The sequence below is a fragment of the Globicephala melas genome, chromosome 1 (assembly GCF_963455315.2).
Source record: "Globicephala melas chromosome 1, mGloMel1.2, whole genome shotgun sequence".
Lineage (NCBI taxonomy): Eukaryota > Metazoa > Chordata > Mammalia > Artiodactyla > Delphinidae > Globicephala > Globicephala melas.
Genome location: NC_083314.1, coordinates 165,983,028 through 166,006,557, shown reverse-complemented (window position 1 = coordinate 166,006,557; position 23,530 = coordinate 165,983,028). Strand labels below are relative to the sequence as shown.

Here is a 23,530-nt window from a genome sequence, read left to right as displayed (position 1 = left end):
TGCACTGGGAAGGACAGTAAGACACCCAAGCTTCTGTCCCCTCCCATAGAAAAGCAAGTCAAAGTTGCAGGATCTCTTGATACAAGACATTGTACCTCTGTGATTACTGGACATCTTTACTCATCTACAAAACAATGCAAAAGTCTGGCTTCAAGTCACCCAGCTTCTCCTGTCTTCACATTTTAGGTGTCACCTTTCTAGTTTTCACCTTATGTCCCTCCCAAGGGCTGGTCCTGTCTCTCACAGCCAGCACGACACTGGAGTATATACCGTAAGCAGGATGCTTCCATACGTTATTTCATTTAATCCTCAAAATAATCAGTATTTTCATTTTGCACAGAAATAATCCTGGCAACACCCACTGAGCACTATGGTAGTTACCTTACATATGCTGTACCTAATCCTCCCTGAAAGCTGCCAGTGATCTATATTCCCATTTGCAGATGAAGAAATTAAGGTTCAGCAAGTAAGGGGTCAGAAGCCAGGTCCATGCAACTCCAAAGCATTGTGCGGATGGGCCAAGCCCGACAAGAGACTCACCCGTGGAAAACTACCTGAGCAACAGTACACCAGTGGTTCGGGTATAAAAATTTATTACACATACAGAATATTACCACTAACAAACGCAGACAGGCTGGGACACAGTGGTACTGCAGGGAGGATGGCTAGCTCTTTGGAAAGTGAACAGGTTTGGGTGGCTTGGAGCCTCATGCCACACGGATTGGCCAGTCAGACGGGAAAGCACATGCCAAACACCACGGGACGTCAGGACATCGAGTGACTGCTCTGTGTGTCCAATGCCTTCCCATCTGATCTGGGGCTTCGAAGGACGCCACACCCAGAAGCAAGCAACTGAAGGAAAGGGGCTTCCTAAGGTGGCCCAGGCTTGTCTCTGAAGTCATGGCAACACCATTTTAAGCAATATGTTTAATTGGATGATTTCCACAAACTATACACGAGGTTTCTAACCATCACAATTCAGTGAAGTACAAAACATTAAGTTACAGGCTGCGGGAAGAGAAGGCAGCACCAATGGTGGCACCTTCCAGATCCCGGTTGGTCTAGGGGTAGGGGTAGGTTTCTTTTTAAACCGAGCCCCTCATTTCAATGTACAAAAGAATTACTCTGATTGATATTAAATTGTATTGAAAACAAAATGGACTAAAAAGCAAATACTACTCTATGTTGGGGTGAAAATGGGAGGAAAGAATGAGTCCTTCAAAGCAGGAGGGGAGACAGGTGAGGGAAGGTTCTGTGGCTGTGACCCCAGGCGGTCACTCACGCTGCTCCATTTTTACTTTGGGTGGTCTCAGGAAGGTCCTGTTCTTCTTCTCTTTCTTTCCTTTTGTATTTGCTTGGAAGTTTCGCCAGCTGTCCACACGACCATCTCGACTTTCCTAAGCACAGAAGAGGTTTGAGGTGAGGAAACCAGTTAGGGAAAGGAAGGGCCTGCTCTGCCGTCCCCCTTGTAGCCCAGCTCGGCCCAGCCCAGTCCTCTGGAATAATCCAAGAGTAGAACAGAGCAAGAGCTTTTCTGCCCCTTCCATGGGCCCAGGAAAGGGTCATACCACCCCTAGAAGGCAAGATAAGCCACAGGCTGGAAAGGAGGATGAGACGAATAATACAACAAAGCCATCGTTTGCTGGGAGCCTCTGGGCTAGACACTTACTGCACGCTCTTTCTAACCCTCACAAAAAGCTGCGGTGTGTCGTGCCACTGGTATTTCACAAACGAAGACACCAGGGCTCAGAGGTTGCATCCTTTTCTCAAAGCCATCTGGCTTGCCAGCAGTACAGCCGCTCTTTCCCCCGCCCCTTCCTTCTGCCCCTTAAAATCTGGATGGAGGCGTGAGGCCAGCACAATGCCCGGCCAGCTGTGCTGGGAGGGCCACTGGGATCCCTCCCCCTCACCGAGGGGCCTACTCATCTTCTCTCTGTGCATTCACTCAGTGGGACAGAAACAAAGCCATCATCGTTGGTTAGCCAATCCTTACCCTGAGTCCTAAATCTTACAGAAGATAAGACCAAATGGTGCTCAATTCAGGAAACTGGTTGAGCTCCTGAAGGATATAACCAGGATGTCAAAGAGGAATCACGCCTTAAGTCTCTCTGCAGGCAGGACACCGGGGTCACAAGAACCTCGGTTTCTACTAACAGACCTCTAAATAGGGCGCTACTCCACGTTTACCCCCTAAATTAGAGGTGCCAACCACTGTTCCTGAGCCCACTTGCAGCTGTGCCTATCATGCCCTTGCCAAGCTACAGAGCGCAGAGGTGGCTGAGCCAGGACTCAGTCCCCAAAGCCCCCGCTCTTCCCCACATAAGCCATTTCCCCGACCGTCCACCCCAGTCAGTCCTGGCAATGCCCAGGAATCAAGCTTCCATGCTGGGAAGTTTTCTTACTCTGGAATAAGAGTCCCTGGCCACCTTGGAAACTTACCTCAAAATTTTTCTGCCACTCCCTTTCTCGTTTGGCTTTTTCTTGAGCTTCAATCTCTTCTTCCCTTTGTCGCTTCCTAGGAGGAAAACCAGGCCATAGGATTTACATGATACCTGGAGACTGTGTTAACCATACAAGTTAGGCATTTCCCCACAAAAGCAAGCGTATAAGGTAAACCAATTCCCTAGAGTTCTCCAAAGACGGCTGTCTGGAAAGGGCTCAAAGCACTGCACAAATGTCATTCTAAAACATGCAGATGAGACTGTGGGGCAAGATACAGATACCCCTGTCACAGAGAGAGACAGACAAGGTCGTCAAAGCCCAGCCAACAATAATCGGAGGTTCCAGGCCCAGTCCCTGCCATCTCAAGAACCCAGGCCACCTTACTTCAGTAGAGTGACCATGACAATAGCAGAGGTTCTTGTTCAAGAGGATCTCTGGACAAAACCCGACACTAAAACAAGGCCATTTCACACAACCCCAGCTAGCAAAACCTAGTTATTGCTAAACACCAATCAGCAATACAAAATACATCAACTAAATTAACCCAAGATTTCTGATGAGCAAAGGGAAATCATACTTTCCGGCAACAAATATATTGTAAGTGATTACACTGTACAACACTACAAACTCACCAAAGCTGCAGCCACTAGTCACACAAAAGGCTCTGGCCTGAATAACTGCCTACTTCACTCCAGGAAATCAGGAAGAAAACACACAGCACTCTTGATTATAAACTCCCTAAGGACAGGCCTATTCAGTATTTCCCAAAAGTCAGAGAGAATTCCTTACCCTAGTGATTCAAAAGTTTGGCTGTTTCAGATAACTATTTTAGACAGTCTCTTAAACGATGTACTGTAACAATTCCTTCACCAGGAAAATCTCCGAAGACCATCTTGGTTAATCTAGGTATTCAGACATGGCTTAAACGAATATACTAATATATACCTTTCATGCATCTCTTTGGCTTCTCTCTCTTTCCTTTTAATTTCCAGCTCAGCAAAGAGTTTCATGGTCTGTTTGTATACTGCTTGTTTGAACTACAAAAAAATTAAGAAGAAAACAAAGTAAATATTTTACCAGCAATTTGAATCAAATATTTTTAGATGGAGCCCAGGACAAAAGCAGATTAGACCAGCAAGGAAAAAAGACTCTCCAGAGAGAACCACTTCAGGATGCTGGCTCTCTCCTGGGAGATAAATAACACATCCTCCTATGAGCTCTTTCCACTTTCACCATTCAGATGATACAGAGAAGCCTTGCTCTGGTAAAAAGCACCAATTAAGAGAAAAAAAAAATTTTACCCACTTATCACAACCATTGAAATTTTGGAGGGTCCTTTCTTCCAAAGAACTTCCAAAAATAACTTTCATTCTTTCTTTTCACGCATATTTTATAATTACTCTGAGCTAGGCACCAAGAGAGGTACTGGAGATATGCAGGTGCTATCAGACTAGTCTCAGGAGTCTCCCAACTGTGGCAGAGATACTAGTTGTCCCCTATCCTCGCCCCATGACGTGTTCTACCTTCTTGTACACTCCCTTATCTTAAAGCACATGGCCACCCAGCGCAAAAGCTTGTATTTCTCAGGCTTCTCTGTAGCTAGGCGTGGCCATGTAACTTGTGTTAGCTAATGAGCTATAAGGAAAAGTGATGTAGCAACTTTCTGGAGTGTTCTTAGAGGAAGCACACTTATCCCTCCCGCCCTATTCCTCTATCCTGCTGTTTGTACATGGGTGAGGTGATGACACATCCCGGACTGTGAGAATGGAGGCAACACACTTGTTGGCAGAGCCACAGAAAGGAGGACACTGAGTCCTTGAGTGACACGCAGTCCAGCAGCCATTTTCCCAAAGACTTACTACACAGGAGAGAAAAAAGTCACTGACTTGTTCAAACCACTGTCATCTGGGGTCTCAGTTGTATGCAGCTGAGCTTATATTCTGACTCTTACGTTGGCAGAAACAGGTAACACAGCATTAGATAGAAAACAAAACTCTTATCTTTAAAACTTTTTCCCCCAAATATATTTTAAATATACAAAGAAATATAAAAAATAACCCATCATGCAGATTTCATACGATTTATATCCGAAAATCAGAGACAATGGAGCAAGAGTGACATATGAAAAAAGGGGAAGTAAAGGAATCCCCAGATTAATGTCACTTCTCTTTAATACTGTTACCTCCCAGGCACTGCTCAATGAAAGCAATGCTGACAAACTCCAGCCCCTAATGAGGACAAACATCAAAGAGATGAAGGAATCTGTAATGAATATTTCAATATTTTTAAAAGCTCCTGGATGAACAGTTTCTGGTGATTTTAATTTTTTATATTTTTCTGCTTTTTCCAAATTTTCTAGCATTAGCATGTGTTCCTTTATAAGCAGGAAAAAAAGACAACTAAAAAAAGTTAAGGTTCTTAACAACTTAGGAGGAGCAAGGAATATTTATAAGAGGGTCTTCAGAAAAGACTAAAAAGGATAATTAAAGGGAAGGGAAAGTAAGGCTGAGGAGAAAAAAAAACTACAATACTGGAATGGAGTAAACCCCAAACAAGTGGCTAGTGGAAAAGATGGCCTAACAGTTCTCAAGCAGTGTCACCAAACAAAGAGGGGACCAGCTGCTGTTAGTAAAATCACTGATGGAAGAAGTTGATAGGAAGTTTCCAGTGAGCAGTTTCCAGCAGCAGTAAGACAGCTGCTCCTCTATAAATCTTTTAAAATAAGCATGGGGATTAAGTTATTTACTGACCTAACTTGAGGCAAGATTAAGAGGACTTAAAATTTTTCAGGCCAGTGAGGCAATCAGACACAAATACATAAATAGAATCTCTCTCTTAACCAATCTCCACTGAAGAACCCACAGGATTAACAGATGCTCGGGGACTTCCCTGGTGGTGCAGTGGTTAAAATCTGCACTCCCAACGCAGGGGGCCCAGGTTCAATCCCTGGTCAGGGAACTAGATCCCACATGCATGCCACAACTAAGAGTTTGCATGCCACAACTAAGGGGGCCGCAAGCCGCAACTAAGACCTGGCGCAACCAAATAAAAATTAAAAAAAAAAAAAACAGATGCTTGCCATTTCCCTGGAAGCACATTATTACCTGCAGCACAATGGGTACCCATGGCTGTAGACAGCTGTTTACCAAGAGTCATTTGTGGTTGCTCCCAAAGCTGTCTATCCCAGTTGCAATTACTACTGTACTTATGTGATTTAAACATCACAGAAATTGATGAGTGTGGTTATAAAAATAAATGCTTGTTGGTTCTTTTAAAACTAAGTGGAATGCTTTAGAAAGAGTCAAACACAGGTCCCTAAAAATAACCGCTGTGGAATTAGGTACAGGTGAGACATCTGGAAAAGACTGAAAAAACAATCTAGGATTCTGCTCTTGCTCTGCTTCACAGGTACCTAAGTTTTCAATGTTCTTCAAAAGAAATTAAAAGCAGAAACTATGGATAATGCTCTGTGTGTTTTATAAAATAAAGTCTACTGCGAACTCCAATGAGCAGACAAACGCTCAAAGGAAAGGCCATAGCCCTATGTCCAAAAAAAGGTGGATTTTTCAAAAAGGAGAATGAATATACATTTTAATATTTTAAGTGAAAATGTTTCTAGCACGTATGCAACATTCCTTAAGCTTCCCTCTCTTTAAGCCACCAATCAGTGAACCCATTCACACGAGATGAGGTGGTTTTTCCCATATTTAACTTACCAGCTCAGGATCATCCTCCTCCACATTTGTAGGCTTTCCTTCCTTCTTTAATTGCTTTTTTCGCTCTTTCACCTAAAAAGAATTTTTTTCCATCAAAAAATGAGCGCTCATACTTTGAGAATATCCATTAAGCTGCACACATAGAATATGTGCATTTTTCTACAGGTATAACAAAAAGTTTGCATTGAGAAAAGATGAGCCACTCCCCTCCCCTCCAAAACAGCAACGCAATCAAAGAACACTAGGAACCAGGGGTCCTTTCTCTAACTCATCTAAAATCCAACACAAGGGGACCGGCTGGGGAGTTGTCCCCAACTTATCAGATCCTAGGCCAGATCCAAAGAGCCTCTGATACATTGAACAGATTATGCATTTATCTTTCATGGCTTGTGGTTATGTGTTTATAGCAAAAAAAAAAAAAGTACATTTGTCAAGTTTTAAAGAAGCTACAGAATTTGCAGCATCCAATATGATTGTTTTCTGGCATTTCTGCAACGGCATTCTGGATACTTTTCAGTGAAACCTCCTTAAACCAACGATCTTCACAACACATTAACTGATGTTTTCATCACTTTGGCCACCATTGAGATTCCCCCCCAAAATAAATATATCCATTCACAAAAGAATGACATTACTCCATTAAATTACCATTCAGTCCGGCAAAAAGCCAAGTGCCTTCCAAGCTCAAAAAGGCCCTACTGCCACCCTGTGGTCAGAAAGCCTGAGGGTGGCTCCTTTACAGGTAAAATACAGAGGAAGGGTAACTATCACAATAATTCAGGGACAAATTGTCAGGTTCTTTTCTGGTTTCTACCGGAATTTGGCCCTCAAATTCCAACACATGACCAGCAAGACACAGTTATGGCAGTCTGTCTCTTCTTTTTACTCATGTCCCTCATCTAAATTGGCCTCGTTACTATTATTGGTTATATAGTTGTTACAGATTCCAAAGCTCTTCAAAGAAAAGGTCACATCCATATTCACTCCCAATTGAAACTGCTCTTAAAGAACAGCCTCAAGATTCTTGCCCTAGCAAGTAAAAAAATACAACAAAGACCTTTCTTACCTCAAGGAAGCTATCTTAACATTTCCCACCACTCGGGAGATTTAGGTAATGGAAAAAAATAAAGACAGCTAAAACTGAATTTATTTCAATTGAGTCCTTCCCAACCCTATTATTAATATAGACATGTATCTCGTTCTATTTTTTTTAAAAAATATTTACTCATATCCCCTTGCCAGCCTTTCTCAAGCCCTCGTTTCAACCCTTTCACAGAGACAAGCATAAAAGTCCAGGGTCAAGCAGCACCACGGCTGCTCCACTGTTCCACTTTCAGAATGGGGTACTGCGATGAGAGAGCAAGAAAAACCCTCTTTCCACAACAAGGGACTGCTAGGGAAAGAGGTAGGAGCAGCGTCCTGGCCACTTATCCTGAGCTCTAGGAGTGAATGCCAGATTCAGGCACGCACTGTTCACCACCACAGCAAAGTGGTGGAGACCACAGGAGCAATCAGGCCCATCAGGCCAGTCAGGCATTGCTATGTTAATGTTAACATTTACCCTCCTACAAGGCAAGGCGCCCAAGGCTTACTAATACTTCCTGTAAACACAGCAGCACTATAAATACTTACGGTGTGTTCCACGTATTCTTTTCCTGCCTGAATTACATCCAGGGCCCTCTTCTTTTGTTCCTGATCCAGTAGCAACTTGTAAGCTTTGTCCACAGCTAATGCAAAACATTGAAATTAACTGTTTCTGCAAACACCCTCTCAAAGTCTGAACTATACTCAGGCAGTGTAAATGGACTTGTGCCGTCTAAACGCATTCCCTACTTTGTTAAATCATTTACTGTTGTTAAACTACTTTAAAAACATACAACTACAGCAATGATTTTCCTTGAGAGCCTTGGAAAAAAATTAAATATATGCTCAAGGTTAAATACACCACATCTAGATTTAACTCAGTGATCAAATTCTTCCAATTATTTTTTATGTTCAAAGGAAAAAAAATGATCCTATGCAGTAACAATCTTTGTTGGCACATAAAAGTTTTAACAAACCAAAGTTAAGGTCTATTTCTAAACAGCAACATTCTGCTTTGAATGACAACCGTTCTACTGAAAACCACAGCTTCTTCATGACCAGAAGACAAAACTGTAACATTCTTTTCTTGATCCAGGACTAGGAACAATTAGTCCCGAGCACTGACAATATGTTACTCAGAAGCAGGTAAATATACAAATACCTTCAAAAGCCTTTTGTGCTCTGTCAGCATCATCTTGATTTTTGTCAGGATGCACCAATATGGATAACTATAATAAGAGAAGATAAGCTTTGTCAATAAGAGGGACGTTTAGTAACTCTTCGCCTGCACTGTGCCTCTTTACAACCAAAAGCTCTTATTAGGGCAAAAACTGTCAGCCAGAAGCATTTTTAAAAAATTAATAAATATCATAAAATGCCCAGAAGTGTTAGTCCTTAATAAAATTCAAGTACCAATAGGTAACTGCACAGATGGAAAACATTTATTTGAGAACAAATGTAAGCCTAGCATTATGAAGATGTTGTGATAATTTGGGAGGGGGAAGGAAAGAACAAAAAGTACCAAGTTCCTTTTATGTTTCTTACATGGAGCACTAGAGAGGATTAAACAGGTCTGAGATATCACCTCTTTCCTAAAAGAACTTCTAATATCGAGCAGTGGCTCTCAGTTCTGGCTGCGTTCCAACCCTGTGCAGATTTTTAGGAATACAGAGGTCTACTTTCCAGCCTGAGACCTTCTGAATCAGTCTCTGGCATCTGTACTTTTCAAACCTCTACTAGACTGGATATCAGATGATGGTAAGGAATTAGTGTTAATTTGTTAGGTGTGACAAGTAGTTTTGCAAGAATATGTCCTTTTTTTACTTTGGTGGGATAACTGCTTAAGTACTTAGGGGTGAAGTATCATAGTGTCTGTAATTTACAGTTCTGCCAAAAATACATATATAGTTAACGAAGGGAACTGTTGCATATAGATGGTGAATATATGGGCTTTCATTGTTTTATTCTTTCTTTTTAAAATATAACAAAAATTTCTTATAACAAAAAGTTAAGCAAAAACCTCCATAGGTGATCCTTTCAGACAGCCAGGGTTAAGGACCACTGACCTACTGTCACCGACAGCCAGGGTTAAGGACCACTGACCTACTATTACCGACAGCCAGGGCTAAGGACCACTGACCTACCGTCACCGACAGCCAGGGTTAAGAACCACTGACCTACTGTCACCGACAGACAGAAACAGTCTGAACAGAGGGACTGTCCTCGGGGATGACATCAAGTAGGGATCTACTGCTAAATCCAGCATTACTGGAGCCAAAATCCTGGGCTCCAATTTCAACTTCAATCACCTGCTAGCTGTGAGACCTTGAGCAATTCACTTGATCTATCTCCGCCTCAGTTTCCTCCTCTCTAAGTGGGACAATACTGTATACCTGTATCTCACTGGGTTGTTGTAAGGATGAAATGAGATAATGAGTAAAGAACTTAGCATACTAACACACAATGGCAACAGCTAGCACATGAAGAGGACATACCATAGGCCAAGACCTACTCTAAGTGCTTTAGGTGTGTTGCCTCCTTCAAATCCTTATAAAAACCCCAGGGGCAGCCACCATCATTACATGCATTTTACAAATGAGGTAACAGGGCACAGGAAGGTTGAAAGTAACTTGCCAGAGCTCACACTGCTTGTAAGAGGTACAGCCAAGACAGAAACTCGAGTCATACAGCTCCAGCACCCACACTCTTAACTATTAGGCTCTATTAATGACTAAATAAGAACTCTTATTGAGTTCTTCATATAGCTACATAAATAGTCTAAAAGTTTTGACTATGAATTTGAATGACTGCTTATTGAATTGGGAAAGACTTCTAATGCATTACATTAGAAAACTTGAAATTTTAGAAGAAGGGGAAAAAGCTGAATGTAAGTGCAGAGAAGAAGTCAGGAAGCAAAAAAGCTATGAAGTTATATAATGGGAAATGACTGAGTAGGCAAAGATAAAAACACCATGGCTTAACAGTAGATCAGAAGATGATCATGAGTCAGCAATGTGGAGGCAATGACTATTGAAAAAGCAAGCATAACACTGGATATTAACAATTCTGTCATGCAGGAGCTGAGAATTATATTGAGCACTGGTCAGGCCCTATTAAAATATGAAGTATATAAAAGATATAAGTTGAGGAAAGTTAAAAAAAAAGACATGAAATATACAGAAAATCCAATTTGCAAAGACATTACAGGGAGTATGATTATTCAACTCATAGAAGAAAAGGCTGGGGGGTTACTCAGCTGTCAAAACTGGAAGGGTGTTTTAAAAGGCTACTATAAAACTCTACAGCTTGAGTTATTTAATATTAGAATGGGCAAGAATCAGAGGTTGTGGATCTCCTTTCCCAGAGAACTTTCTGAAAGCACTCTATATTAAACCAAGTATCTTGAGTATTCACATAAGTTTGCAAAAGATAAAATTACTGAGGAATAGAACTTTAAAAATAAAATCATTTAACACTGTTAAATGAACTTAAAAATAAAACACTGTTATGAATCTCCTAGAAGCCAGGGGATTTGATAAGTATGACTCCATGTAAGCTCTACTACTCTAACTTGTACTTCTCTCTCTTAATTAAGGAACTGGAGAGATTCTATTTGGATGTAAAATTCATCCTATTCACAGGTAAGCTATGGTCATTAAATTATTTAAGATTTGTATGTCACTGTAAGATTTTTTTCCGAGTTACATAGCCTTAAAAAAAAAAAAAGATTAAATTTTGGCCCAAAAGTCATAATAGAATGCCCTGATAATAACCCTCAAGTCCTAAGAGAATCATGCACTCAATACATTTTTAAAAGGTTCAAACTCCACCTATTACAGGAATATAGTATCATACCTGCCGAAACCTCTTTTTTATTTCTTCATCTGTCACTTCAGGATCTATCTGAAGAACCTGGAAGAATCAAAATCAAAACTGTAGGGCTTCCCTGGTGGCGCAGTGGTTGAGAGTCCACCTGCCGTTGCAGGGGACATGGGTTCGTGCCCGGGTCCGGGAGGATCCCACATGCCGCGGAGCGGCTGGGCCCGTGAGCCATGGCCGCTGAGCCTGCGCGTCCGGAGCCTGTGCTCCGCAACGGGAGAGGCCACAACAGTGAGAGGCCCACGTACCGCAAAACAAACAAACAACAACAAAATCAAAACTGTAAAAGAGAGTAAAAGAATTTATAGATTTAAGAGATGCCCAATAATTATACATTTTATAATCAGCATCTAGAACGGTACTCAGCATTCTATAACAGTACCTGACATACAGTTCTAAAAAATGTTCAAGAAATATAAATGAGTAAACCAATAACAGAATAATAGCTATAGTGTTTCAGAGTTCTCAAATTAATTCAGTGGTTTCTTTCACTCCATCAGAAAAATAATAAATTACCCTACACCTAGGGACATGTTTACAGACCATGAGAAAAATGTTGCCTTTCTCCTTCATTCATTAAGAAAAGCACCCACCCTCTACTTACCTTTGCAAATGTGGAGAAAGTACAGCAACTCAACATGGAAATAATTAGGCTGGCTACCTGATTTTTTTTTTTTTTTAATGAGGGAGAACTGTAGATCTTCAAATAAAGCCCCCCCACAGCTGATTTTCATCTCAATCGAGAAATGTCCACGTGGCTCGACGTTATAATTTACATGGCTCAACAGTTCTCAACCCAGAGTGGAAATCTGAGAGCCATGCCAGGGGTTCACTCCAGGAAAGTCTGATTCCAGCTCAGTAGAACTTAGTAGAATTGGGTTCGGTCAAATGACAGCAAAGTCTGTATTTTTTGAGCAACACTGTTTTAAAGATAAGTTTTATCATTCTTCTCCAACCTGGGTATCCTGGTGTTGACATTCGTCATCAAGGATTCTGATTCCCTCACCACAAAAACACACATTCATTCAAACATTTACATAGCAGCTACTACCTGCTGAACATGCTGCTATACACTGGAAATGCAAAGGTAAATAAGCAGGGGAAACATTTTTTTAAATTACCATATAATAAGAGTTTTTCAAAGAAGGCTTTATTATAAGACATACAATTAAACCAGAGGATTTCATAGTGTAGTCCATGGATTCAACATAGCACCTAACATTTATGTACTTAGTATTCAAGGTGTGAAGAAGGTGCTGAAGGGCAGAGGGTAAGAAGGTCTGTTAGAAATTCAGAAGAGCAGGCCCCACTTCAGTGTGACTGAATCAGAATCAACATTTCAACAAGATCCCCAGGTGATCTCAATCATATTACAGTTTGAGATGCACTGGTAAGAAATGATGACAGAGGTCCGAAATAAGTGCACTTGAAGTTAATAGAACTGATGATCAGTTATTAAAGGGGGCAAAGAGGAAAAAAAAAAAAGTAAGAAATCTTGAAAAATACATACCAGGGGCTTCCCTGGTGGCACAGTGGTTAAGAATACGCCTGCCAGTGCAGGGGACATGGGTTCGAACCCTGGTCCGGGAAGATCCCACATGCCGCGGAGCAACTAAGCCCATGCGCCACAACTGCTGAGCCTGTGCTCTAAAACCCGCAAGCCAGAACTACTGAGCTGCATGCCACAACTACTGAAGCCCATGCCCCTAGAGCCTGTGCTCCGCAACGAGAAGCCACCGCAATGAGAAACCCGCGCACTGCAACAAAGAGTAGCCCCCACTTGCCACAACTAGAGAAAGCCCGTGCGCAGCAACAAAGACCCAACGCAGCCAAAAATAAAATAAATTTATAAAAAAAAAAGAAAACTACATACCAGAGAAATTAAAACTGAAAAGTAATCTGCCAAGCTTAGTCAGATGTTTAGAGTCTTAGAAAAACTTGACAACAAATAATGTCAAGATTTATAGCAAGCTTTCAACACATTCAAACAGCCCACCTACAGCCGCAGTTATTGGTAGGCAATGAAGCTGAATCACCCCTGCATTCAATAGACTTTTGAAGGTTACTACAAGAGCATACCCATTCTCAAATGCCAGGCATACAACTGGGGTGAGGGAAAAGGAAGAACATTAAAACAAAGACTTTCAAGAGTGAGTGCGCCCCATCATACCTTCCCAAGGGAGAAAGGAACCAGGGAAAAGTCACTCAAAAGAAAAAATGCAGCCACATTACGATTTACAGACAAAGGGAGGTAACTGTACACACACAAATATTCAGAGGAGAACCCTACCTTTCCTTGGTTCTGGGGAAAAGGAATGTACTAGAGCAAACCGAAGTCCAACAAACCCAACAAGGTATTCAAAATGAATGTGAAAGGACGGAAATCATCCCACCTTCACACACAAAAAAAAGCCTCAATAAAGCTATAGCCTAGAACTAATCATGCCAAATGTAATTCATAAACCTTGACTGGTTCCCAGGTTAAAAAATAAAATAGCTATAATTGAGATTTTTTTTAGGACAATTGGAGTCATTCGAGTGTGGACTTTATGCCAGATGACGTTGCTGAACTGCAGTAATGTGGTTTTTCCTAGGTGTGGCAATGGCGTTGTGGTTATGTGGAAATGTGTTCTTGTTTTGAGGAGATGCATGCTAAAGTACTTAGGCATGAAGCATCAATGTCTGCAGCTCACTTTCAGATGATTTGGCAAAAATGAAGAGGGTATGTATAAATATACACAAACACACACACAACAAAAGTTATTTTTCCAAGGGTCATATCATATGTGTACTGATCACTAGCAACATATATTCACTGAGTGCCTTCAAAGCTAGCTAATCCGACTCCTCTTCTATCGTTAAGAGTTGGAGGTGCCATGTGTGGCCATGAAACACAGTGAAGACAATGGGCCTATACCTGCAGCCCAAACCCCTTTGAAGCCAGTTTTATACATTCAGTACAAACTTATGGAGCACCTGGGATTGCTAGATCCTGCGCTCACTACTGTCCTCATAGAATTTAAGGTCCACAAGGGAAAGGACAGACAAGTCACAAATAATTCTTACCAAAATGATAAATACCATATAACCAATATGGCTCTAAGGAAGCTCACAGGTCTGTTCAGATTCTTGGAAGATTTTTCTGAACTCTCACTGTGTCTCAGACTTTGGGGATATTGCAAAGAAAAATCCACGGTCTTGGACCTCAGAGAGTTAATAAGTCATCACACAGAAACAAAAACGCTTGACTGTGGCATTTATATAAGTTCCTGCACTCAAATAAACCGCCAGAGTCTCCTTTAGGATCTTCTGCTTGAAAGAGGAATCCAGTCTTGGGTCACATCTGAACTCTCTGACCTGTTAATAATGTGCAAGTTCCAGAATCCTGTGAGATAAACACCTTTCTTTCCAACGTGCTAAACAAGATAAACAGAAAACGAAGTCTGTGGTGCTGCCTTCTGGGGCTTTAAAGTTAAATAGAAGGACTTCCCTGGTGGTCCAGTGGTAAAGGATCCACCTTACAATGCAGGGGACACAGGTTCGATCCCAGGTCAGGGAAATAAGATCCCACATGCTGCAGGGCAACTAAGCCCACGCGCCACAACTACTGAGCTCGCGCACCTCAACTAGAGCCCGTGTGCCGCAAACTACAGAGCCCACGTGCCCTGGAGCCTGCGCGCCACAACTAGAGAGAGAAAACCTGCACTCCACAACTAGAGAGAAGCCTTCGCGCCGCATCCCACCTGCCGCAAAAATAAATTAAATAAATAAATAAATAAAATCTTTATAAAAAATAAAGTTAAACAGAAAAAAGCAACACGAAAAAGGCAGGGCTGAGCAGGCGCACAGGTTCATCTAAGCTTATGGAAGGAAGTAGGGGAGGGCCCTTAACCTAAGAACAATTGTAGAATGCATAAGAAAGATGTTTAGAAAATGGCTGAAGGTTAGAAATGCATCCAAATAGTGCAGTGATGGCAGGAAGCGGGGGAAAATGCCCCCTGGATTAGGATTCCTGTAATAAGACCCATCAGAGTCCCTTTTCTATCTGCTGCTCAGGAAGATGGTATATAGGACAACTACTCGCATTTCAATTTATAGCCAAGAGGACAGCTATTACTGCATCACTTCTCCTTAGTAGGAAAAAACCAGTCTGCTTACCTCTGGAGAAAAGCCTGATTCATTTAGATGTCTCAGTAGTTGTTGCATGAAAAAACAGAAGTTACTTATTTCCTAAATTGCTAGGAACACCTAATCCTGACTTAGGGTCAAAAACCAACTTTGTAAGAAGACAACTGGCGGGGGCTTGGGGCTAAATTAGGAGTTTGGGATTAACAGATACACACTACCATATATAAAACAGATAAACAACAAGTACCTACTATATGGCACAAGGAACTATATTCAATATCTTGTAATAACCTATAATGGAAAAGAATCTGAAAAAGAATACACACACACACACGTATATATAGTATAACTGAATCACTTTGCTGTACACCTGAAACTAGCACAACATTGCATACCAACTATACTTCAATTAAAAAAAAGACAATGACACCCATCCTATAAAGTGGCCAGCAGATCTGTATGAAAGAGAAAAGACAAAAGTTCTAACGGACAGTCATGGATGGAGTCCTGCTCACTCAAACACAATGTGGCACCTCCCCAAGTTTGTCAACCTTACCATATTCTTTACACATTCAAACACACTTCCGGGAAATTCCCTGGTGGTCCAGTGGTTAGAACTCCGAGCTCTCACTGCCAACCACCCAGGTTCAATGCCTGGTCAGGGAACTAAGACCCCACATGCCATGAGGTGAAAAAAATAAATAAAATTTAAAAACAAACACACTTCCTATAATCAGGACAGGAGCTATGGGACAGTAAGTTCCAGACCACATTAACTGGTAGGACAGTAAAATCCTAGCATTCATACTGGTCCCAACAATCTGTTACTCCTCATCAACAGATCTCCACAGGAAACACTAATTATCTTAAATAAACGGGTAAGTTATATGATCATGTGTCCCCTTTTCACAGTACATACTATCTCAATTTAAAAATATGACTAGGGACTTCCCTGGTGGTGCAGTGGATAAGACTCCATGCTCCCAATGCAGGGGGCCAGGGTTCGATCCCTGGTCTGGGAACTAGATCCCATATGCATGCTGTAACTAAGAGTTTGCATGCCACAACTAAGGAGCCTGCGTGCCTCAACTACAGACCCAGTGCAACCAAATAAATAAATATTAAAAAATATATATATATATGACTAAACAGAAAGGACATACCATCAAATTCTTTATCACCTTTCAAACATATTATGTCCCCCTACGCCCTCCCCAAAATCATATCTAAATACTCTTTAAGCTTTTCGTCTTCCTCTTCCCTTTCAAATATGTTAAGTGGGGCCAGGCGAAGTAGACATCTACTTTGGGTGAGGAGTCAAGATGGCCCAGAGCAGAGTGTCAGAGACCATCTGGGACAAAGAAGACAGTAACCACACAAGGAGTGTCGGCTAGTCATGTGGTGCTGGAGCCCCAACAGGGTAAGAAGAGCATCCACAGAGGGGTAACTTGACATAAGAGTGCCAAAGTGGGTTGAGGAGGGCACCTCCATGGACAGGTGGCCTGCCATAGGGTGTTAGAACCTAAGCAGAGTGAGACTGTCAATATGGGAGGGCACACGGTGCAGGAGCCCAAGCAAGGACATCTCCACAAAGCCCAAGCCTAGCATGGGGTGTGGAAGCCTGTGCCTGGTGAGGTGGGTGCCCATGTAGGAGAGCGTCCAATATAACAGGGCAGCCCAACTTGAGGGGTAGGAGCCCAAGTACAACTGGCACAGACAGTTGAACATGAGCAGAGTGAAGAGGACCTCCATGCAGGGGGGGACCTGGAGTGTGGAGTCAGAACCCAATAAAGATGAGGAGGGTGTTCCCAGAGGAAGGTAGCCTGACACAGGGTGTCAAAACCAGAGCAGGGTAGGAAGGAAGCATGCCTGCTTGGTGGGGAGGATGCTGGAGCCCAAGAGGGACGAAGAGAGCTCTTGGGGGTGGAGGGCAGGCACAGGGAGGCAGAGTCAGGTGAGAAACATACCCACACCAAAGGGTGACCTGGCATTGGAGTTTAGAGTTCAGGTGTGGGGAGAAAGGTTTTTGCACAGTGAGGCAACCTGGTGTTGGTGTCAGAGTGAAGCAGGGTGAGGAGGTCATTCACATGAGGGAAGGAATGGCAATGGGAGATCGAGATCAGAGTCATACAGGAGGATCAATTAAGTAAATATATATATTAAAGACAGTGGGAGCCAGATTTCTCAGAGAAGGGAACTATGAACATGGAAAGGAAAAAAACCCTAGAATAAACCCTGTGATGTTGGATTGAACTTCTATGTAATACGTGTATGTGTATGTACACACACACACACTCCTTAGCTCTGTCTACCAATAGAGTCTGGGAGTAGTGACATCCCAATGGCAATGGGTATACCTAGCATCCAAATCTTGATTTCTAAATATCATTCTTCATTAAAAGAAATCAGAACTCCTCAAAGAAATGGTTAATTCCAGGCTGGGTCAGGAAAAGTACAAGAGTGCCTAGTAATCAAAGAATGATGAAGACATATCAAAAAAGACAGGAAAGGCTTAAAAGTAACCTACTGGTCAAATTTGGGACATTTGAGCATCGAAATAAGTAATATCAAATTATAACCCACTGAATAAAATAGGAAACCCCAAGTCTATACTGACAAATGAATAAACTGAAACTTTGATAAGGACAGTATGTTCACACATTCTCAAAGTACCTCCTCATAAAATACTTATCAATTACAAAGGGGAAAAAAGTTAACTTCATGAAGGAACCTAGTAGGCACCTCTTTAAGTGATCAAGTAATATCATTAATAACAGGATAAATCAAAATCATGTACCACTTTACAGGTTACAAAGAGAAAAATGCAGTACCACTTCTATGCTATTCCTGTCAACATTGCATAAACTGAATCTAATGTGAAGAAACATCAAACAAACTCAAGTTGAGAAAGATGCTACAAAATAACTGGCCTGTAATCTTCAGAAATGCCAAGGTCATGAAAGTCAAGGAAAGACTGAGGAACTGTTCCAGATTGAGGGAGACTAATGAGACATGACAACTAAATGTAACAGAGATTCCACACTGGATCCTTTTGCTATAAAGGACATCATTGAAACAATTAGCTAGTTTGAATGGGGTCTGAGGATCACATAGTAAAATAAAAGCATCAACATTTATTTCCTAAAAAAAAACCTTTATTTCCTGGTTTTGATTGTGATATTGTGGTTCAGTAGGAGAATGTTGTTCGTTGGAAAATACACTAAAGTATTTCAGGGAGATGGGGTGTCATATTGACAACTTACTTGCAACCTTTCTGCAAATCTGAGATCGTTTTAAAATGAAAAATATTCTTCAAAAAAACAGAAACAATTGGTGAATCTTTTTTTTTTTTTTGTGGTACGCGGGCCTCTCACTGTTGTGGCCTCTCCCGTTGCGGAGCACAGGCTCTGGACGCGCAGGCTCAGCGGCCATGGCTCACAGGCCCAGCCACTCTGCGGCATGTGAGATCTTCCCGGTCCGGGGCACGAACCCGTGTCCCCTGCATCGGCAGGTGGACTCTCAACCACTGCGCCACCAGGGAAGCTCCCAATTGGTGAATCTTGAAAATAGTATACTAAGTGAAATAAGTCAGACATAAACAAACATTGTATTAGGCACCTGGAATAGGCATTCATAGACAAAAAGCAGAAGAGAGCTTACCAGGGGTTGGGGGTAGGAGGACTGGAGAGTTATTATTTTATGGGTTTGAAGTTTCAGTTTGGAATGATGAAAAACTTCTAGAAATGGACAGGGATGATGATTGCACAACACTGTGAATGTACTTAATGCCACTTAACTGTATGCCTAGAAATGGTTCAAATGGTTAATTTTACATTATGCATACTTTACCACAATAAAATGAAGTGGAGAAAAGGGTTTTTTTAATAAGTGCTCAATAAGTGTTTTTTATAAGATGTAACAACATTCGTTTCAAAGTTGTTTATAATTGTGACAATTAGAAAGTAGTTTAATTATTGTACAATAAAGGAATTGTTGAAATAATAATTGAGACTTTAAAAAGTGTATAAAAATAGTTTATGTAACAATACAGCATTTAAAATAGCATGGGAATAGATAACTAATAAGAACCTGCTGTATAAAAATAAATAAATAAAATAAAATTCAAAAAAATAAATAAATAAAATAAAATAGCATGGGGCTTCCTGGGTGGTGCAGTGGTTTAGAATCCACCTGCCAATTCAGGGAACAGGAGTTCGAGCCCTGGTCTGGGAAGATCCCACATGCCTCGGAGCAACTAAGCCTGTGTGCCACAACTACTGAGCCTGCACTCTAGAGCCAGTGAGCCACAACTACTAAAGCCTGCACATCTAGAGCCCGCGCACCACAACAAGAGAAGCTCCCCCCCCAAAAAAAAAGAGTAGCCCCAACTCACTGCAACTAGAGAAAGCCCACGTGCAGCAATGAAGACCCAACACAGTCAAAAATTTAAATAAATAAATAATTTATATTTTTAAAAAATAAAATAAAATAAAACAGCATGAACTGCATGACCCTCTTTGTTTCTAAATAAAACTAAAAACAGTTGGAGCATAAACAGGTGTTTTCTTAGGTACGATTATACATGATTTTTATTCTTGCTTTTTCTGTATTTCTAATTTTTATTAGAAATATGATTTACTTTTATAATCAGGAAATATTTAAAGTTATAAAACTAAGGAAGCTAAAAATTGTATTTGCTTGTCTATAATCTTGTGAACATTTTTGGGTTGTTAGGTTTTTTTTATTGTGGTGAAACAGAAAAGTTCTAACTAACAAATTAAATCAAAGACCCTAAATTTACCAAGGCTAGCTATTCCTTCACATTTGAAAATAAATCCATATATATTTGGGTTACTAAAAGATGAGAGCAAGCTCTGCTCACAATAAACCACCCAAGTTCAACTCCAACTATGCATAGTACAAATTAGGTGTGTGTTTCGAGGTAAGCCTGCCTGCAGTAAAGCTCCCTATCAAGGGCCACAGCAACATCAGATACCTCACCTCAAATGGGTTCAAATTGAAGTAGGAGGAACCAGGACGAGTCAATCTTTCAATCTGATTTTTGGACGTTAGAACTGAATCTCTCTTCTCTATTTGTTTCACCTAAAATAAAGGGGATAAAAACCTCATTAGTAAAGCTCAGTAATGAACTCTGAATTGTCATCTTAACAAGTTACTCACAGACATGTTCAGTAAACATTTATGTGCGTGTCTACACGTTCAAGGTATTTTGCTAAACACTTTGAGAAATAATTACAACAGCTACCATTTACTGAATTTTAATATAATGTAAAAACTTTACAGGTGTTTATTCCTCTCAACAATCCTATATGGTAAGTACCACTATTATCCCCATTTCGCAGATAAGAAAACTGAGAGTTAGGTCAACTGACTCGTAACCAGCCAAACTGTAAACCAGATTTTTTCCCAATCACCCAATTTATAAACCAGAATTTTAAGCCCAACAGTTTGATGCCAGAGCAAGGCAGCAAGAAGATTCAAAAATAAATAAGTCACAGCCACTGCCTTCAAAGAGCTTCCCCTCTAATGATGAACGATGTACTTGTCAATGTTCACATTAATTTACAACTTTTTAAGAAAGGAAAAATACAATTACACTGAAATATACACCCAAAGCAGCACTAAAAAAGTGTGTGGGAGGGAGCAAATAACTCCGCCTTTCTAACTCTAATAGCTAGAAAAATCCCTGACCTGAACACAATGCTAAAGAGAAAAAGCACCAGGTAGTCCCAGGAAAACATCCTCGGTGCCACTGTCAGAACTGAAATTTTAGTTGGAATGAATCTCTGGCATGTTATATATACCATCTTTATTTCTATGGCCAAAATGGATTTGGAAAGGATCTCAGTAACATAATAAGCTAATCCATTTCAGCATATTCCCTCTTCACTCTTTTGTAAAATAGCACGCCCCTCCCCCCACTCTCTTTTTCCCACTCATTTTTCCTCATAGCACTTATCACTACCTGACAGTATATTGTACATCTATTCATTATTTATCCTTCTCAATAGAATGAAAGCTCTATGAAGACAGGACTTTTCTCTCTGTTGTTCACTACCATTTCTCCAGGACCTAAACAATACACTAGACCATATCAGGTGCTCAATAAATATTAGTTAATGATGATTAAAGGGTCCTCCTTTAGACACTTTCTCTCATTAAATTAAACAAAACAGGATTGCTTTTTTTTTTAACTAAGAAAGAGTAATTAAAACAAGTTCCACTATAACTGCTGAGTACTCATGAGAAGCCAGTAAACTGGTACTAGTGCATTAACACTTTCAAGTGAATCAGACATTCTGAAAGCAGACTGTAAATGGACATATTAATTTGTTTTTAAACTTAATATTTTGGAGAAACCACTATGTAACAAGCCCTGTTACAACTACCAGAGATAAAAGATGAAATGTGACATGGTGCTTTACTCTCAGTAACTCACAGCCAGGTGGGGAGCAACTCCATTCCTCAAATCCATGCCAACCTAAAGAGGTCCACTTTCAGCCTTATTTTAACTCTTACAAAGATGCTTCTGCTTTATATTTCATGAAACTTTCTTATACATTAAACCCTTTAACCCTCATTAAAACTCTTGTTTTAATATTAACTTTCGTTCTACAAACGTGGAAATTGAGGATTGCAAAATCAATGGCTTGAAAGAATTCTGTCACAGTCACGTTAACTGCCTTGCACGAATCCAATCCGAGGTCCTCTGACTCCAAAAGCCATTCTTTTCTTCATTTATTCATTCATTCGTTTACTCAACAAATATTTATTAAGCAACTACTACGTTCTACGCGCTGGAGATGTGATAGTAAACGAGGCTCACACCAAACTCACTCCCTCCCAACATGATACCGAGCTGTCATCTGCTCTAAGACCCAGCACAAATTATTTCACCTCCCTAAACCTCAGGTTTGTCATCTGTAAAAGGGAGATAACGCCTACACGGCAAAATGCACAGTGCCTAGCGTTCGCTAATGGCAGAAATAACTACCAGGAAAACTCACTACAGATAACTAAGAGTAGAGAGTGCTTCCGTTGAGAATAAAAACAGGGGCCAACCCGGTTAAGTCGCCCCCAGGAAGGCCCAGCCTCCCAGCCGCTGCCAGCCCCCGACTACGCGGACCTGGGGAACTCTGCGCGCGCCCAAGCACTTGGTTGGCCAAGATCGCCGCCTCCCCGCAGACGCCGGACCCCCGCCCCTTTCTGTCTTCCAGGGGATCTCCGCGCCGCAATATTAAGAAGAAATGCACACACACTCCCGAAGCCCCCACCGCCCCAAAGGCCAGAGAGGAGGAGCTGCCCAACGATCCACGCCAGAAGGACCACTGCCTTCGCCGGCTGGGAGCGTAGCTCCAGCGGGGTCGCCCCGTTGCCGCCATCCCTCACTCTGTGTTCACCTCACTGTAGAAGGTCATAAATGCCTCCTCCGTGCTACCGCCGCCACCCGAAGCCCCGCTCTCTCCTGGAGCCGCCATTTCCCCGGCCCAGCCACCATGTGACTCTTCTGCGCAAGCGCCACCTCACGTCTTCTTACAGGTCCGCCTCTCCCCCTTGTGACTCTTAAAGGGCTCGAAGCCCAGCCAGACACCTCCAATCTAAGTAAACTCTTCTTTAAACCGAGGTTAAATACACGTGACATACAATTAACCATTTTAAAGTGAACAATTCAGTGGCCTTTAGTACATTCACAGTGTTGTGCAACCATCACCTCTATCTAGTTACAGAACAGTTGCATGGCCCCAAAAGGATACCCGGCACCTGATCAACATTTCGTACGCATATTTCCCAACCCCTGGCAACAACCAATCTGTGTATTGTCCTTATGGACTTACTTACTCTGGACATTTCATATAAATGCAGTCATACAACATGTGACCTTTTGTGTCTGGCTTCATTCGCTTAACATAATGTTTTCCAGGTTCATTCAAGGCATAGCATACATCATTATTTCATTATTTTTTATGGCTTAATAGTATTCCATCACATGTGTATAACACAGTTTGTTCATTCGTCAGCTGATGGACATTTGGGTTGTTTCCATCTTTTGGCTACTGTGAATTGGTGCTGCTATGAACATGTGTTGAGTACCAGTTTTCTATTTGAGGGGTACAATTTCCTAGAAAGGAATTTGGTAATTCTATATTTAACCTTTTGAGCAACTGCCAAGCTGTTTTCCACAGCGGCTGAACAATTTTACATTCCTACCAGCGATGTAGGAGGTTTACAATTTCTTGACTTCTGCCCCTCTGTTCCAGCTT

General features: G+C 41.4%; 1 protein-coding gene across 1 annotated transcript; it reads right to left on the bottom strand.

Moving 5' to 3' along the window:
- Positions 1 to 576: 576 nt before the first annotated feature.
- On the bottom strand, positions 577 to 22,784 carry DNAJC8 (DnaJ heat shock protein family (Hsp40) member C8). Its single transcript, XM_030872518.2, has 9 exons — positions 22,670 to 22,784; positions 20,250 to 20,351; positions 11,097 to 11,153; positions 8,404 to 8,470; positions 7,791 to 7,885; positions 6,159 to 6,230; positions 3,388 to 3,479; positions 2,440 to 2,515; positions 577 to 1,397 (listed from the first exon to the last, which is right to left on the bottom strand). The coding sequence occupies exons 1-9, from the start codon at positions 22,745 to 22,747 to the stop codon at positions 1,275 to 1,277; spliced, it is 762 nt and encodes a 253-aa protein (XP_030728378.1). The 5' UTR covers positions 22,748 to 22,784; the 3' UTR covers positions 577 to 1,274.
- Positions 22,785 to 23,530: the final 746 nt, after the last annotated feature.